The sequence below is a fragment of the Prionailurus bengalensis genome, chromosome C1 (assembly GCF_016509475.1).
Source record: "Prionailurus bengalensis isolate Pbe53 chromosome C1, Fcat_Pben_1.1_paternal_pri, whole genome shotgun sequence".
Lineage (NCBI taxonomy): Eukaryota > Metazoa > Chordata > Mammalia > Carnivora > Felidae > Prionailurus > Prionailurus bengalensis.
In genome coordinates this window covers 102,406,899-102,425,172 of record NC_057345.1, presented here as the reverse complement: position 1 = coordinate 102,425,172, position 18,274 = coordinate 102,406,899, and the positions used below count along the sequence as shown (strand labels likewise).

The 18,274-nt window shown below is 41.7% G+C and overlaps 1 protein-coding gene and 1 long non-coding RNA gene across 3 annotated transcripts in view; one reads left to right on the top strand and one right to left on the bottom strand.

Annotated features, from left to right (window-relative positions):
• Positions 1-3,486: 3,486 nt before the first annotated feature.
• Positions 3,487-17,106, bottom strand: LOC122481020. Its single transcript, XR_006296731.1, has 3 exons — positions 16,752-17,106; positions 4,336-4,435; positions 3,487-3,831 (listed from the first exon to the last, which is right to left on the bottom strand). It is a non-coding gene; the product is annotated as an uncharacterized LOC122481020 (long non-coding RNA).
• Positions 17,107-17,109: 3 nt separating this feature from the next.
• WARS2 (tryptophanyl tRNA synthetase 2, mitochondrial) overlaps positions 17,110-18,274 on the top strand; it is a 96,094-nt gene continuing 94,929 nt past the window's right edge. Inside the window, exon 1 of one of the 2 annotated variants that reach the window (XM_043575968.1) lies at positions 17,110-17,202. In XM_043575968.1, the coding sequence (XP_043431903.1) occupies positions 17,113-17,202 (90 nt within the window). In that variant the 5' untranslated portion in view covers positions 17,110-17,112. The remainder of the gene's footprint in view (positions 17,203-18,274) is intronic. The other variant, XM_043575969.1, reaches the window with a different exon arrangement.

Below are 18,274 nucleotides of genomic sequence, written 5' to 3'. Positions count from 1 at the left end.
GTTGACTAGTCTCCAGTGGAAGGAAATTAGGTTCTTTCCATTTTTGTTGCTATCATAAACATTATCACAATGAATAATTTTCATTATGTTGTTTCCTTTTTATGTGTCCAAGAATTATTTATTAGTTTGCTAGGGCTGCCATAACAAAATACTATAGATTGGGTAGCTTAAACTGCAGAAATTTATTTTTTCCCAGTTTTAGAGACTAGAGATCCCAAATCAAAGTGTTGGCAAATTTGGTTTCTCCTGAGGCCTCTCTCTTTGGCTTGCAGATAGCCACCTGCTTGCTGTGTGCTCACATGGTCTTTCCTCTTACTGTGTAATGCCCATGTCTAAATCTCCCTTCTAATAAGGACACCAGTCACATCGGGTTAGGATGCACCCATACAACCCAATCTTGCCTTAATTACCTCTTTAAAGGTCCTGTCTGTAAACACCATTGCATTTTGAAGTAGTGAGCGTGAAGACGTCAACATATGAATTTGGGAGGGGACACAATTCAGCCCATAAGCAAGGGTAAATGCTAGAATTGTCAAATTCCATTTCATTGGGCTTGCCCAATTTTGCACTACCATTAGCAATTAAGCACTTCTTTTTAAATTCCTTAAAATACGATGGAAAGAACTACTGCTTAGCAGCAGACACACTAAAGGTTTTTCCTTCCATACGGAAGGTTATAATTTCATTCCTGTCATTCCCGCTGTCCTTGCCCAGGATAGTCATGCTTGAGTTCCACAAATTCCATGTTTTACTGGCATTATTTTCCTATTTGCCTATTGCATATGAGATACCAGACGTTACAGAAACATCTCTTGTAGCAGACCAGACAGGACTTTAAATTCTTGTGACTCAGATTTTTTCCCCTCCAATCTGGATATTGTTTTGCAAAGAATTCCTGCCCAGAAACACTTCTCTACGGTAATGATTCTGAGGGTGGGATACTAAAGAAAATGTGTCCACGTGGGCATAGATCCAAGTTTTCCAGTCTGTGTGAGAAAAAGAGGAATTGAGCGCACTCTAGCAGAATTTAAAGGGAGTAGTGCAGACTGTATTGTCCTTTGGGTACAAGAGAGGAGGACTAAGTGCAGTGCTTGACCACTGTTCCTTGCTTTGTAAGTGTATCCTGTAAAAATCAATTCTCATTCTAGGGCTCATCCCGATCTCATGGGGGGTGGGGAGATAGTAACCCTGTAAGAAATTTATAACTATCTCTAGCCTGCTGGATCTTGTTAGCACAGGGTTACCTCCCCCGGTGCTCCCCAGTAGGTAGCTGGTAAGGCATAGTCCTTTCCCCTCTATAAGCCTGCCCTTATCAGAGCTCTGTCTCTGACTGTCCCCTTCTGTGGTCTTATTTTGATGAATGGTCTCATATTCTGGGCTCTGCTTTGCAAGTAGAATCTTATTCCCCAAACAGTTACAAACAAGTGTTCTTAATCTCTTTCATCTTTTTTAATTACAAAAAGGAACATCATCATTATGTCATGTCTATATACTACAGACGTCTATGAAAACAAAAAGTAAAAGTCTTCCCCTGAACCCCAGAGGTAACAAATTTCCAGCGATGGGAGCAGTTGGGAAACATACTCGCATGCATTGCTGCTGAGTGTTTACACTGGTTAACAAGTTGGGGTCTAAATTAGGAGGTAATTATCAATATGTAAATATATGTAAACTCAGAATTAGTCATTCCACTTTTAGAAGTTTACCCTGCAGATATATTTTCTTTTGTGCACAAGTATATATTTACAAAGGTGTTCAGTCGAGTATTGTTTGCAATAGTAATGATCTAAAAACAATTCAAATGTGGACCAGAAAGAGATTGTATAAACAGTTAATGGTATTTTCACTCAGTGGAATACTCTGAAGCTCATAATTGTCTTTTAAACTGAAATATAGATGTTTACTGATATGTAAGGATGTTTAAGACACAAGAAGGGAAAAAATCCAGTTGTAGAACCTGTACAGAAAGAAAGCATGTGGTTGTCTGTGACATCTTTGTAATATGCATAGCCATCTTCAGGAGGGATATAAAACAAATGGCTAACAGTGTTTCTTATGTCAGTGGGTTCAGCAGTCGGGGTAGGATATTGGAGAACAGAACATTTACTTCTTGTTTGGTACTTTTCTTTACAGTTTGATTTTTTGTTGTTGTTGTTACCATATCCAAGTATTCTTTTTAAAATGGTACTGGATCAAAAATATATACATAGATGGATGGAACAGAATAGAGAGCCCAGAAATGAACCAACACTTATATGGTCAATTAATCCACAACCAAAGAAGCAAGAATATTCAATGTTGAAAAGATATTCTCATCAACAAATGGTGCTGGGGAAACTGGACAGCCACATGCAAAAGAATGAAATGGGACCACTTTCTTACACTATACACAAAAACAAACTTAAAGTGGATTAAAGACCTAAATGTGAGACTGAAACCATAAAACTCGTGGAAGCATTTCTATGACATCAGGCATAGACGCATTTTTCTAGATATGTCTCCATAGGCAAAGGAAACAAAAGCAAAATTAAGCTACTGGGACTACACCAAGACAAAAAAAACTTCTGCACAGCAAAGGAAATGATCCACAAAACAAAAAGGCAACCTACTGAATGGTAAAAGATATTTGCAAATGATATATCCAAAAAGAGGTTAGTATCCAAAATATATAAAGAACTCCTAGAACTCAACACCAAAAAACAAATAACCCAATTAAAAAGGGGCATAGGACCTGAATAGACATTTTTCCAAAGACATACAGATGGCCAACAGATATATGAAAAGATGCTCAACATAATTCATCATCAGGGAAATGCAAACTAAAACTACAATGAGCTATCTATCACCTCACACTTGTTAGAACGACTAAAAATCAAAACACAAGAAACAAGTGTTAGTGAGGATGTGGAGAAAAAGGAACCCTCATGCACTGTTGGTAGGGATGCAAATTGGTACAGCTACTGTGGAAAACAACATGGAGGTTCATCAAAAAATTAAAAATATAAATGCCATATGATCCAATAATTCTGCTACCAGGTATTTACTCAAAGAAAATGAAAACACTAACTCGAAAAGATATGTGCACTCCTATGTTTACTGCAGCATTATTTACAGTAGCCCAGATATGAAAGCAACCCAAGTGTCCATCCATAGATGAATAAAGAAGATGTGGTGTGTACATATAATATAATGGAATACACTCAGCTATAAAAAAGAATGAAATCTTGCCATCTGCTATAACATGGATGGGATGTAGAAGGTATAATGCTAAGTGAAATAAGTCAGAGAAAGAAAAATACCATATGATCTCACACATATATGGGATCTAAGAAACAAAACAAAGGAATAAAGAAAAAAAAGAGACAGACAAAAAACAGACTCTTGAAAACAGAGAACAAACTGGTGGTTGCCATAGGGAAGGTGGGTAGGGGGGTGGGTGAAGTAGGTAAAGGGGATTAAGAGTATCATGATAAGCACTGAGAAATGTATAGAAGTGTTGAATCATTATATTGTACACCTGAAACTAACATAACACTGTATGTTAATTATATTTCAATTAAAAAAAAAGAGCAGAAGGAAAAATATACAACTCACCTCTATAGCTCTTCTGGGGGGGAAAAAAGAAACAAAAGAAAAGAAAATTTTTAGAAAGTATTTTAAAAAAGCAAGTTCGATGTTCTTGGACATAAAAAACTTACAGTTCCCTGTTAAGTAAATCATAATGCATTTGTTTACCACTGTCCTCTGAAAGCTTTCTTTTCTTCTTCCTTTTCAGTAGCCATTCTACATCATGGAAGAGAATGGTTGAGTTTTGTCTAAGGCATAGTAGAACTGGAAGGAAAAAGAAAAGCAAGTTGGGCTTCGTCTTACATAATTCCTCACTGTGTTATAATAACATATCTAACTTCCCAGGCAACATACCAAGAAACACTTAAGCAAAAAGGAAAAGGGCAAGAAATTTGAAGTGAGGCACTCTGGATGCAGATGTGCAGAACATCCGCCTCCCCAACCATGGCACTCGCATTCTAATTGTTCCATGTTTACTTTTAAATCCCGGAGACCAGGCATACTTTTCTCATACCAAAACTGCATTACAGTTGGAAAAGGTGGATGCTTAGTTACTTTGCTATTGGGGAATACTCGAGCAGTATTTCTTTGGGAAAGATCAAGAATTATTAGAACTCACTAGACTAAGGCTTTATGAAATAATATCCAACCATCCTGGACCTACAAAATTTTTACAGGCACACAGAGAGAAAAGTCTTGGTTAACGCTCACAGCTGGCCAAGATGAAAATCAGACATTGGATGCATTGGACGACAGGGCCATCAGTACCGTATTCTGAGAATTCACAGCTGTATCTCTGAGTTGCAGCATACATATGATGGTTGGCCATCTCATTCCACAGTACTGACATCTTCTAAAAGTATGGCATCTGTAAATTAAAATGAAATGAATATTTAATTTCATTTTCAGAATATTTAGAAGTATTTTGCAATTCCCCTGGAGAACTGCAGCTCCTTGGACTGTTGCAAAGCCAGGGCTAGCAATCCCTGCCAGAGAAGACAACTGGCGTCAGCCACGTGAGGAGTCAGGAATGGTATGAAATGGCACCAGGATGTGTCACTGTCGCTTGTTTGATTTGAATTTAAAAAATTAATCAAGAGTTGACTTCCTAAGATAGGTGCCCAAACAGTGGTATTATTCAAAGATTTCTGGCAACCTGCATCACCAATTAAGTGAAAGCAAGGCCCAAGTACTTCCCTCACCATCCCTTACCAATTCCAGCAATGGAAAGTCACCTGCGCCCTGGCTAAGCCCAGAACGGCCGAATGCTCTGTGCGAGTAACCACTCCTCCTACCATCCCTGAATGTCTGCTTCAGTCTGCAAGGGACTGAGCGCATGGGCAGTCTCTGCTACAGTTCTGTGAGAGCAAAACTAACATCTGCAGCCCACTTTAGAGTTTTCAAAGCATTTTTCCCTCCTATATCCTGTGCTCTTCCTCATACACAACCACAAGTATGAGGGCAACTCAAGTGTGGTTTTTGTTATGTACTCAACCTGTATCCCTGCTCAGCCTGTCAAATCAGGCTGAAATGTCATTGGCCAGTATTTATTTGAGAACTGCCAGAACATTTTTTTGTTTTTTTCCTTAGAAATAATCAATTAAAATTGAAAACCATTTTCCAGCCTTCCGAAACGAGAGTTTGACTTCAGATATCTCAAACTTTGCCCAAAGTAGTGCCTACGCTGTATGATACCATTCAATTCAATGAAGCAATGATTTATTAAGCACACTCTGTGTGCAGGGCATGTCCCATGCAACCTCAAGCAGGACTAGTTGCTGCTCTAGAAGGATCTGAGGCGTCCATGGAGAACACAGACAGGAGATGGGATAGGGGATGACAGACCCTGTGAAATATGGGAGCATCAGGATGGGTGCTAACCCCATCTTGGGAGAAGAACATGTCTCGTGTGGCTTGACAATAGATAGCCACCGCATCTTCATGGGATGTTAAGGAGAAACATACTGTTTGAATTATAGGAAGTGGTGTGCAAGCATCCTGTCTGGGGGAAAGCAGAGGAAAGCTTGCATATTCACCCCTGGGCTTCGTCCGTGTTCATCATTAGCCCCTCCCTTATCTCATCATGGCCTTGACTCCTCGTGAGCTGCGCAGGATACTGGCTCTCAATAGATTCCTGGGAAACGTCTGAAATGCTGTGTCATACCAAGGCGTGGGATGCAGTGAGTGAAGGGACCGGGGGCAGACACTGGCCTGGGGGGAAAGGCATCCACAGAACAACTGGCTCTGTTCAGCAAAACACCAGTGGCCAGGGACAGGCAAGCCCAAAGGGCCCAAACCTTGGTAATGATCAAACCACTCCACTGACATGTTAGTTTTGGGATTCTCTACTCACAGTCCCCTCCTCACTAATACCATCTTCCAGACAGGGTCAGATACCCACTCTGGGCCTCCACCAGAGCCCTCACTCCTCTCTGGTGGCACTGGCTTTCAGTGGAGCAACCCTCTGTTTGCTTGTCACCCCTATTAAGCTCTAAGTGTGTGGAGTTCAGGAATTTGCTTTTATCTCTAGTGTCTGCCATAATGCCTGGTTCAGAGTAATGCTCAGAAAATATTTGTTTCTATTTTTAAAATTAAAAAAAAAACACTGGGAATCCTCAAATTAAAGTAAAATATAAGAGACACACTTAATTCCACTGCTTTTTTAAAAAATGACATAAAGATGTAAATGTTCCCCTTTCATATCCTCCTGTTTCCTTTGCTAAAAGGGACCATATCACTATATACAGTGAATGTTGGTTAAGTGAATTCATAAAGGAGTAAACAAGTAAATCTAATCGAGTTGAAGAGACCAAAAGAAGGGATGTCAGAAGTTAAGTCAATAATCAGAAGGATCATCTCCCCATGTCAAGATTCTTAATGTCATCTCATCTGCCCAGTGCCTTCTGCCATATTTCTGGGCAGTAGGATGTAAGCAGAGCTGAAGCCCATCTTTCTGTCTACAAGGGGGTCCTTGTTACCAGTCCACACTCTCCCTCTAAGGGGCAGATGGACCTCACTCACTTTCCTTCTTTGGATCTTAGTTTCCTTACCTGTAAACTGGGGAAACTCATTCAACAAGTGTGTTACTAGCCATCCACATTCTAGGCTTGAGAGGTACAGAATAAAATGAAATTCTCTGCTCCTATGATGCTTATGTTCTAGAGGAGGGGCAAATAAATTAAGTAGAATATGTTAGATGGTAATAAGGGTTGAGGACTTGTGAGGAGACCGGTGTGTCCAGGCAGAGCAAGGTAAGGGGGGGTGGTAGTGAGGAAAGAGGCCAGAAAGGGAGGTTGGGAGAATGCAGATCATTTGAGCCTTATAGGTCTTGGTAAGGACTTGGGATTTTTCCCAAATGACATGTAAAGCCACTGGAGGTTTTGAACAGAAGGGTGGCTGTAATCTGACATATAGTTTAATGTGTTGCTCCAGCTGCTAATTACGAATAGACTGGAAGGTTCAAGGGAGAAAGCAGGCAGAGGTATTAATACCTTATTTGCTTTAATTTCACCTTTTGGTATGCCTTATTCATGGCTATGGCTTCCTTCATGCAGTTATCTCTCCTAAGGGCACCCCGGTCCTCTTTCCAATTCAAAATCCCATCCAGTACCTCCTTCAAGAGCTGCTCAGTCCTCTCCTCAGAGCTGTGAGGGAACTCGGGGAACTTGTTACCCCCTGCTCTCATCTCAGGATGAGGAAACTGGGCCCCTTAGGACAGGCCCTTAGGAAGCCTGTCCGGGGTCGTACAAGTAGCAAGTAATAGAGCCAGCATTGCCCTTGAAGCGTGATTCGAGGGAAAGCAAAAGGCCTTCTTGATACAAAGATGTTTTCCCTGGAATTCTTTTGCTGTTTGTAGCTTCCCTCATTAAATTGTGGTGTGGAAAAGTGCACAGAGTATCTTATTCAGTTTTGTGTACTTAGCACCTGGCCTTGTGCCTGGGTTGTGATAGACCCCCATAGGTATTTGCTTATGTGTAAATAACAGAATGTCAAGCCCTCAAGAGTCTGGTGTTTGTATGTTATATGTCTCCCCACCGCACCCCACTGCCTCATGGTATTAAATGTCAGACAACTGGAAAGGTCTAAGAATCTATGAGAGCTAAGCTGAGTGTTATGGGAAATGAGACCTTGTTATTGTAATGAAAGGTGTGGCACCAGGATTGGAGTGGGATCTTCCAATCATCATAAAGGTCAGAGCTAGAGACCCCTTCTTTTTCCTTCCCTCTTTGATTCCCAAGCAATTCTAGAATAAAAAGGATAACACAGGTTCTGAAGGGATGTTATTCTTCGAGGAGAAACCACAGTCCTATTTTGAGTGAACTCCTGTGCCCAAGGCATGCAGGTGATAAGTGACAGTGATGATGTAATCGCCAAGCGTAGCTAAGGCTGGTGTGGGAGCGATGTGTGTTGACCTGGAGACAGGCCCTAAGAAGCGCATCCTTGTTCTGCCAGTGACCCTGTGGACTCATATTGAGTTATCTAGTTGTGAGTATTTTTTTTAATGGACAACTTGAGTTCACATTACCATGTCCATGCTCAAGAATGGCTCCTATCCTGCTGCATTTTTTTAAATTTTTTTTAACGTTTATTTATTTTTGAGACAGAGAGAGACAGAGCATGAACGGGGGAGGGGCAGAGAGAGAGGGAGACACAGAATCGGAAGCAGGCTCCAGGCTCTGAGCCATCAGCCCAGAGCCCGACGCGGGGCTTGAACTCACGGACCGCGAGATCATGACCTGAGCTGAAGTCGGACGCTTAACCGACTGAGCCACCCAGGTGCCCCTATCCTAATGTATTTTAACAAGTTGACAACAAAATCTTCCCTGCAGTACTCAGCTTCCCCAAGGTGGGATCCAGCCTTTATCCTCTGTGGATCCCAGTACTTTAGACAGTCCCAGGTTAATAGTAGGTGATCAGTAAGTACGGGAAAGAAGGAAGGCAGGATGGGAAGGTGGGAGTCAGGAAAGAATGCCGGTTTCCCAGTTTCTCTAAGTTTTCAGAGTGGGAACTAGTAAACTACAGCCAGGAAAAGAAGGTGATAGATGTGATAACTGTAAGAGGTATCACTATGATGACTCAAGATTGCCTTTTTAGTCCTTTAGTTTTATGGGCATGCAGTTAGCATGCGGTAAATGATTTCTGAGTAAATACTGTGAATGAAGTAACGGCACCTTTGACTAACAAATTTTACGGTAGCTGGTTTCCCATCTCCTCTACCTCCAAGGTCTCTGCCCAGGCACTAGCTGCCAAACTGGCCCCCACCTCGGAGATGCATGTGATATTAAAGACTCTTCATTTCACCTTTCCTTTGAATTTACTATCTAGTGATTTCCTCACTGACAGTATGCTCTTCAAGTTAGTCACAGTTTGGCTCAATTCCTCCAACACCAGATTACCCAAGACAGTTTCTGGGTCTTCCACACATGAACAGTGTAATAGGTAAAGGATCATTGAGTCCCAGCTGGATCGTCTGTCCAAATGGGAGTATATTTCATCCTATCCGCCCAAGTACCAGGAGATCCTTGGTTAAAAAATGAGACACCTGCATGATCATAAGCTTATACAGTTAAGGGCTGGAAGGACCCTTGAGAATCAGCTGGTTCAACCACTCCCATTTTTTCAAGGTAAAAAGCAGGCTGAGAGGCTAAGGACTTTCCAACGCCACTTTGCTAGTTGTGGCAGAGTCAGAACTGGGTATAAAACCCAGTGTTCTTCTCAGGACACCCACTGCCTATTGGAACACAAGCTCTTCTCTCTTGCTTCCCAGGGCTTCAAGCCTGCTGATGGAAGTTGCTCTTCTTAGATGCAAAACTGGTATGGACAGATCCTTAAGAAGAGATGCTGGCAAACAGAGAGCTTGATGATAAACAGGGAGATGATGCAAACACAAGAACTGAATCCAGAAATAAATCATATCTTCACAACAGTGTTTACAGAAATTGCACTTTGAATAATTTCCATAGAAATTATTTTACCCGCCACAGGAATGTTGCTCCCTCCCACAGGGATTTGACCAAACAGAAAGAGAAGCAGAATGGAGGAAAAGCAGTAATTTAGATTTATATATAAAACATTAGTTGGAACCTAAGTAATAACCCTCAACTAATCAGAATATTTTATGCATTCTGCTTTTTAGTGGAAAGAGCAAACCACAAAAAAGCGGGCATATATCAGAGATTTTTAAAATGCTTCCAGGGCTTATTTTAGGCTTAAAATTTTTCCCTCCAACTCCCTGCACTATCTTTAAAATATCCCACTGCACACCTCCCTCTTCCGCCTCACATGTGCTCATTTGCTCATTTAATCAATCTGCCAATATTTATTGAGCCCTCCTCTGATGTCCCAAGTACCCTGCTATGTCAGAGGTGAAAACATGGTCTTGCCTTCAAATGTAATGCCTGGTTAGAAAGTTAACCTAATACGCTTTAGATTTTTACCATTGTTTCAGAGTTATATTTCTAGCTTTGTAAATGGATAGTGGCTCTGTACTGAATATTTCCATTTGGACTTTCAAGATCCACTGTTCCTATTTTGCAGCTGTTCTGTGCTTCTGGGAAATGGGAAGTGGTGGTGGGGGGTGGGGAGGAGAACTGACATTTATGGACCAGATAAATCATGTTACTTCATCCTGAGGTTCAGCAAATGGGAGGAAGCAAAAGATCAGATCAGAGGATGTGCAGAGAGAGGCAGGGCTGCCCCACCCCCCACACCTCATTCCCCACACCTGCCTAGCTGTGGGTGGACACTGGCTACCTTCCTCTCCTAAAACCACAGCACCTGCTTGATAACCCTCTACTAGAACTCTTGGGTTAGCAGCTGTTACATAAGTCACTGATTGCCAATTACAAAATAATGACTGTGTTTCTGACAAATAACGAAAGCAATACAGTTGGGAACCCAGTGGGTTGCCCTAACGTAGCTAGAGTGAATGAAAATGGGTTAAGATATTCTTCCTACTTACACTTTGGAAGATATGTGGAAAGCCATTTCCTGCTCACATTTGGGTGAGAAAAGTTGCATATTCCCTGTCTTTCATAAACCTAACCCTTCCAAGACAGAAGGAATAGGGCCCATTTTATTTGGTTGAGAGTAGCTGCCTGGAGCTGTCTTGGGAAAATTTTGCAGCCCATTCTCAATATCTGTATGTCAGTATCTGCCATGGGCACGTGGTCAGGGGATGTGCTCTGAAATGTGGATCCTGACTGTAATACCTATTTCTGTACCTCTAAATGAATCTAATTTGGGACAAAACAGAAACTAGTTCCTAAAATCACAAGAGTTACAATGCATGTCCTCTAGCTCCCCCCATTTTAATTTTTTGTTAATACACTTGACACACGTTATATTAGTTTCAGGTATACGACACAGTGATTCAACTTCTCTATGCTATGCTTAACTTCTCTATGCTCACCAGTGTAGCTACCATCCATTACCATGGTACATTATTATAATATCATTGACTATATTCCCCATGCGGTGCCTTTTATTTCCTTGATTTATTTATGCTACAGCTGGAAGCCTGTATCTCCCACTCCCCTTCACCCATTTTGCCCATCCTTCTACCCTTTTCCCCTCTGGTAACCATCAGTTTTACTCTGTATTTATAGGTGTGATTCTGCTTTGTGTTTATTCATTTGTTTTTTAAGATTCCACATGGGGGAGATCACATGATGTTTGTCTTTTCTCAGTCTGACTTATTTCACTTAGCATAATACCCACCCATGTTGTCTCAGATGGCACGGTCTCATCCTTTTTATGGCTGCATAATATTCCTCTGTGTGTGTGTGTGTGTGTGTGTGTGTGTGTGTGTGTGACATCTTCTTTATCCATTCACCCATCAAGGGACACTTAGGTTGCCTCCATATCTTGGCTATTGTAATTAATGTTGCAATAAACATAGGGGTGCATATCTTTTTGAATTAGCATTTTCATTTTCTTTGTAGCCCTAGCCCTTTATTCATTTTATAGATATGAAAAAAGAGGCACATGAACGCTAAACGGTTCACTGAGATCAGTAATGGGGCTAGCATCCAGAATTTCTCCAAGATCATGCTCACTTCTACTTATTAAAGATAAAAAGTGAAGACAATCACAGCTGACTCCAACCATCACTGGGTTTCGGAAAAGTCCAACAGACTCTAACTGGTTAAGATGGGATTTGACTGAGACAGTGAGGTTAACACGTCCCTTGTTTCAGAGAGATCTTTTCACGTTGTTTTTAGAAAGATCAAAATCTAAGCATTGTGTCTCACTTTAATAGCTCCTAGCATTACACCACGGAGATAGAGTATGCGAAGGGATCAATGGAGTTTGATTACATAGACAAAATAGAAAGGAGCCTATCTGAAAGACACTCCAGGAAGCTTTGTCCAGACCTACTTCTTTTTGTAAAACATAAATTCCAAAGTGGGGAGCCCATTATGAAGTAGCTGGGAGTGATTTAAAAATACAGGGGCGCCTGGGTGGCTCAGTCGGTTGAACGTCCAACTTCAGCTTGGGTCATGATCTCAGTTTGTGAGTTCGAGCACCGCATCGGGCTCTGTGCTGACAGCTCGGAGCCTGGAGCCTGGAGCCTGCTTCAGATTCTGTATCTCCCTCTCTCTCTGCCCCTCCCCTGCTCATGCTCTGTCTCTGTCTCAAAAATTAAAAAAAATTTTTTTTAATTAAAAAAAAATAAAAACAGAACAAGTGTGCAGACAACATAAAGATCTTGTCTTCGGGGCCATACCATTTGGAGCAACTATGGCATGCAAAGGGAGACAACAAAGTAAAATGCTCTTTTAAAACTTTAATTTGCTAATTTCTAAGCTCCATTTCTTCCACGGAACATTTTCTCCTAAGACTGAGGGTGAACAATGGAGATAGAGAATATTGAAAGTTGTCTTTTACATTTCCAGAAAATTATTTGCCCCATTCTGGATCCATAGTCAAGGGGGCAAGTCTCTTCTTTGAAGACTTGTACTCTGATGTCGAAACAGCCATTTAGGCTGAAATGAAAACATCTTCAAAATACTTTAGAAAGCATTTGAAAAAAGCTAGAGAGGGAGGGAGCCAAACCATAAGAGACTCTTAAAAACTGAGAATAAACTGAGGGTTGATGGGGGGTGGGAGGGAGGGGAAAGTGGGTGATGGGCATTGAGGAGGGTACCTGTTGGGATGAGCACTGGGTGTTGTATGGAAACCAATCTGACAATAAATTTCATTAAAAAAAAAAAAAAGAAACAGCCATTTACAAAAAAAGTATAGAGAGAAACTATTAAATATGAACAGGAATCCCCAGGTCTGCACCAGCCCCATATCCTATTCCTGGGATCCCACGCTAAGGACTCTACAAGCAATGGAGTCATTTGTCTGAAGACTGAGGCATGCAAATCATTCACTTCCTAGCTTTGACTCTCTCCACCCCTCCCACCTTCTCCCACTCCCAAATGTTTTCATTGTTGTGGAGTAGCTAAGTCCTTAAGAAGTTGAATTTGGAAAAAGCTATGGCCTTGGCCCTTAATTTTAAGGAAAAGGTGCTCTGAGAAAAATTCTGTTTTGCTATTCACATCACTAAGTCTCTCCCTTAATTTTGCTAGATGGCATCTTCTGGGGGGGAAAGTGATAGTAATGCCTCCTTTAAACCTCTAAGTCTCTTTTTCCAAAGACCAGATGGGCCTTCTGACTATGATCCTCATACAAAGATGGTATAATGTACACTTCCCCAAAAGCTACTAGGGAAAAACAGCATCTTTTAATGTTAGGGGAGGAGAGATGAGCGCATCAACCCTTTAAAAATTAGCCGTTGAGTTGCTCTGACTTGGAAGCATGACACAAATATGTGCCGTTAGATGAAACCTTGCCCTTGCATCAGTCCTGCCTCAGCTACTTCAGCTTTACAGTGGTGTCTGTTACTGTAGAGCACTTGTCTATCCTGCACCTAATTGGTTGTATGATTTTTGTCAAAGTACTTAATATCTTTGGACGACTTTCACCACTATGAAATGAGGGCTAGAACTAGATAATTAAGCCAAAGGTGGGGGAGGGGAAGAAATTATCTCCCTGTCATTATTATGGTTTCCCGCATACTTTGATGACACTCTGATGAAGTGATCTCATTCAAAGGCGGACTCTGCCTCACTTTGATTTAGATCCTCAGAATGAGTCCAGCCTAAGATAGCATGGCTGTACCCCAAATTATGAAGAGGAAGATTTACCTTCACTGTGGAATCTCTTCCTCTATATTTGAAAAACATATTTAATATAAAGGAAAAGCCAGAGGTGAATGGATTGTGCTTTAAGTTTTGAACATAGATGCCATCTAGTCTTTGCAGTCTGCAAAATTCTTCTTTAAGTGAATAAATGTGTAGGGCAACTCTCCATTACCTTGATCAGCATCTAATACCAACCTGACACTTAGAATTAAATTAGAGAGACAAAATTGGATACTTTGAGACTTGAGGGCTGATTATACTACTAGAGCTGAAAGTGGATTTAAACTCTTTCCTTATCCCATTTAAATCTAACTAGATATAAACTCTCCATTACTGAGGAATAAAGGTGTGTCTGCAGAGGTGGAGGTTCCCCTTGATGTTCTTGGACAAGGAAACCTAATCCTTTCTTCTGACACACATGGTTGCAATAGAAAGCGTTCCCCAACTGCCAGTCTGGTTTTAATCTATTGTTTCAAGCAAGATGGGATTTGCAGGGAATGTTAAGGAAAAAGCAAAATTACCAGGACGTACTATAAAAGTGTTGATGAGAAATAAAATTTTAAACAAGTATCCAAAATAGTATGCATGGACAGCTGTAGACACACAGTGTATGCCATAAGCACAGGACTATACAAATTTTTAATTCTAAGTATATTTGAGGTAAGCTTTAAGTACAACATTTAGATCTCATTTTATTAAAGTTATTCGGCTTACCAAATGAGAGCAGTGTGAAATATTGCCAATAAATACAGCGATGCTTCATTTAAACAACACTGTTGGACAATGAAATATTCCATGAAGTGAACTTCTCAGGTAACCAAACTAACCCTGCAGTACACAAACTTTTAAAATGTTAATCACTTTGTACAGAAACATTTCAAAAGTGTATTACACAATTGTTCATTAAACGGGACGGTGAATAACATACCTTTTCCTGAAGACTCAGGATTAACATTTAAAATACTCATTAAAATAGGCTGAATATATTGCACTTCTTAGAAGAGCAGAAGGCTTAGACAATGGTGAGCTCTTTCATGATCCTTTCCCAATGCCAAAGATTTCAGAACGCCACATAAAAAAAGTACAACAGACGAGACTAACTTGCTTTAAATAAATCCAGTGTCTTTTCCGCTATCAGCTGTCCCTCCTGGCTATTAAAAACATACCAACCTCTGACAATTAGTTACATACTTGGTCAAAATAAAATTTAGATATAAAAGATGTGCCTTCTCTGTGCAAGGTAGCACAGATGCACGGGGAAATGTAAGAAACATAAAACACAGTCCTTGCTCAAGGGGCAACCTGGCTGGCTGAGTGACACTCAAGAGTCACCAGTCACCTCTGTGGTGGGAAGCAATTACTTCTAAGTTTGAAAATAACTTGTTTAAAAAATACAGATACGACCCCCCCTTGCTTGCATGCCCTCTCTCTCAAAGTAAACATTAAAAAAATACAGATATTGAAGTTGTTACACTGTGTTCCCATACACCTTCTTCAATGGGAGTATGCCTTGGAAATATCTCCCGTGGAAATATTATCAGCCACGTGAGTTTTTGTAGAAAAAAGACTAAAAATACTGCTTGAGGAGATAAAGTGGACAAGCCTTGGACAGCTTTCTATTGTAACCCTCATCTTATTGCTAGGCTTTATCGCACAATCCAGAGGGCTGAAGATGTCACAAGTCCAATCTTACGAATTCCTAGGGTCATTTAATCTAATTAATAACATATCTGTAAAAAACTGTATTTTAATGCTTTGCTGTATATACAAGTACAAAACATTTCTAAAACTGCATGTTTACTTTTTTTAAATGTTTACTTATTGTTAAGAGAGAGAGAGAAAGAGTGAGGAAGGGACAAAGAGAGAGGGGGACAGAGGATCCGAAGTGGACTCTGTGCTGACAGCAAAGAGCCTAATGCGGAGCTCGAACTCACGAATGGCGAGACCATGACCTGTACTGAAGTCAAGAGCTGAACACTTAACTGACTGAGCCACCCAGATGACCCACTACTATATACCTTTATAATGATCAATCATCACTTCCACTGGCAAAGTCTTTCCTGGGGTTGAGTAATACCTCATTTTGGTGGTTTTAATTATGTTATGACTAGTCCTTTTACTTTCCATCATCTGACCGCTTCTATTCCACAGACTACCTGGTGGTCTCAGACTTCCTTACTTTCAACTACTACCTGTTTTGCAGTTTGGACCTCTCTCCTGAGCCCCTGACCTATTGAATAGTCATCACATTTGGAACTACTGCACACACCACAAATTTAAGAGACAAAAGCAAACTTCAACTGATTTGTACAAGAATAAGTCTTGATTTCCTTCGGATTTTTTTTTTTTTTTTTGCTTTTATCCCTCCGATTCCTTCTCTGCTTATTTCTACATTACTCCAATTATGCTTGAATTTCCACCAGTACTTTGTACCACTATTAAGAGATTGTAATGGATGGTTCTAATTCACACATTTTGTTTTAACCTGTTAAGATTTCAGCTGCTTTAAGAGTACAGGCATCCTTATTCATCTCGTACCTCTCCCTATGGAAATGTGGTAATTGTCAATACTTGTTCAATGGATAAACAGAAGAAAACACATAAAGGAACTCTGACAAATCTCTTCCTGTTATATTTACACTGATAGGTTCTTTACCATCTGGGAGCTTTTTGAGCGCATTAGCAGAAGCAGGAGCACTGTGTTAATTCTCAAAATTTAACCCAAACACAAACAATTTCTTCTATCAGTATCACCTTCTGAAGCCTTCCCTGGACCAGGCTCAGGCACAACAATCTCAACTACCCCTCTTCCGCAATCTTGAGTGTTTGCTTCATAACACACCAGTGCATCGTTTATTTACCTGCTACCCATCAGGCCGCATAAGACAGATGTCTTTGCACCTTCGGTACCTAGCAGATGGCAGGGTTTAACAAACGTTTGTAGATGGAATGAATTAATGAGGCCACATTAAGTCTCAAAGGACCACTTACTGCGCTCTAACAGGATTGGGAAGGCCCCATTCCGAGAGAAACTTCTTAAAAGATGCCTCTGGATGGCTAGGATCCGAAAGGCAATTTATGGGCTTTCTTCCAGTCTAAAACGCTGCTACTACTGTCCCGGGAAGAAATTCTCCCACCATGAAGCCTACACAAAGACTAAACTCTAGCGGAAACACTAACGCCAAGCCCCACCCCGTTCCTGTCCCCACCTGCTCTGCAAACACCCGAGTCCCGAAAGCAGCGGCACCGCGGCACGCCCGGATACATGCGCGCATGCGCAGCAAGCAAGGCAGCTGGGACTGGCTCGCTGAGCAGACGTCACACAAGCCAAGACGGCTCCGCCCCTCTCAAGATGGCGATGCGCTCAGTACGGAAGGCGCGTGGGTGCTGGAGCTTCATCCGGGCACTTCATAAAGGACCCGAAGCTGCTCACGCTCCCCAGGTAACCAAAGCCGGTCTTTCTCCCGCCAGCTTCCCGTCCCGCTAGATCCTTCCCGTCTCCCTTCCCTCCGTTTGCTTCGCTCTTCCTGTTTCCTCTGGAGAGCACCGAGACGGTTCTCTCCTAATATCGACTCGCCTAAGACTGCCCTCCTACTCGGAACGTGGCGACGTTGCAAGGATGTGCGATGACGTCAGGCGCCCTGATGGGAGGAGCGCGCTTCCGCCTGCCCCCTGGGCCTTCGTAGAATGTTGGCCTGCAGCTGTTGCCGGGCAACGAGGAAGCGGAGTCCCGCGTGAAGTCATCACACCCCAGGGCAGGTCTTTCCCAGGCTGCCCGCCTTCTCAAGGTCCCCTCTTTCTATTCTTTCTATTACTGTTTCACCCTCCTTTCCCTAACAGCAAGCCGAGGGGCCAGCGCAGAAATCAGAGAGGAGGTCTTGTGAGGAATTGGGCGATATTTTTAAATCGGAGCAGCCACTTGACGTCCTCCTTCTGGCCGTGCGGCACTTCAGTGTCAAGTGTCGGTGCGTCTTCCTCTCTGGTTCCTCCTCATTCCCCAAGTAGACTTGTATCTTGCAGGCTCTGGGAAGGAATTACAGCACGTTGCCAAAGTGCATCGTCCTGTCCTGCGCCCGGCAGCACTGCTGTTACCATTACTGTGTCGTGCTGAGAGTGTGGATGCGGTTCAACCCACCCCGTCAGTGTCTGTGAATATACGCCGCATATATATACCCCTTTCACTCGTTCAGTTATTTACTTCACTCATTCAGACGTTTACTAAATGTCTTCCAAGTGCAATCTCTCGGTGGTAGGCGCTTTGCTGTACATCTCTTGGGACGTATCTGTGGGGAAGTAGGGAGAAACTTGAGATTCTGTGATGAGATGATTTCTTGGCAGCCTTGTGTATTCGTTGTCATAATGCATAGGTGTGGATTTTGCGTAGTAACTGGTATATTGAAAGAGCATTAGACTTGAAATTAAGAAATCAAAGTCCAAGGGATTTGTCTGCCACTTGCTAGCTGTATGACACGACAAGACAAATCTCACTGGATTTTTTTTCTTTAGCAAAATGG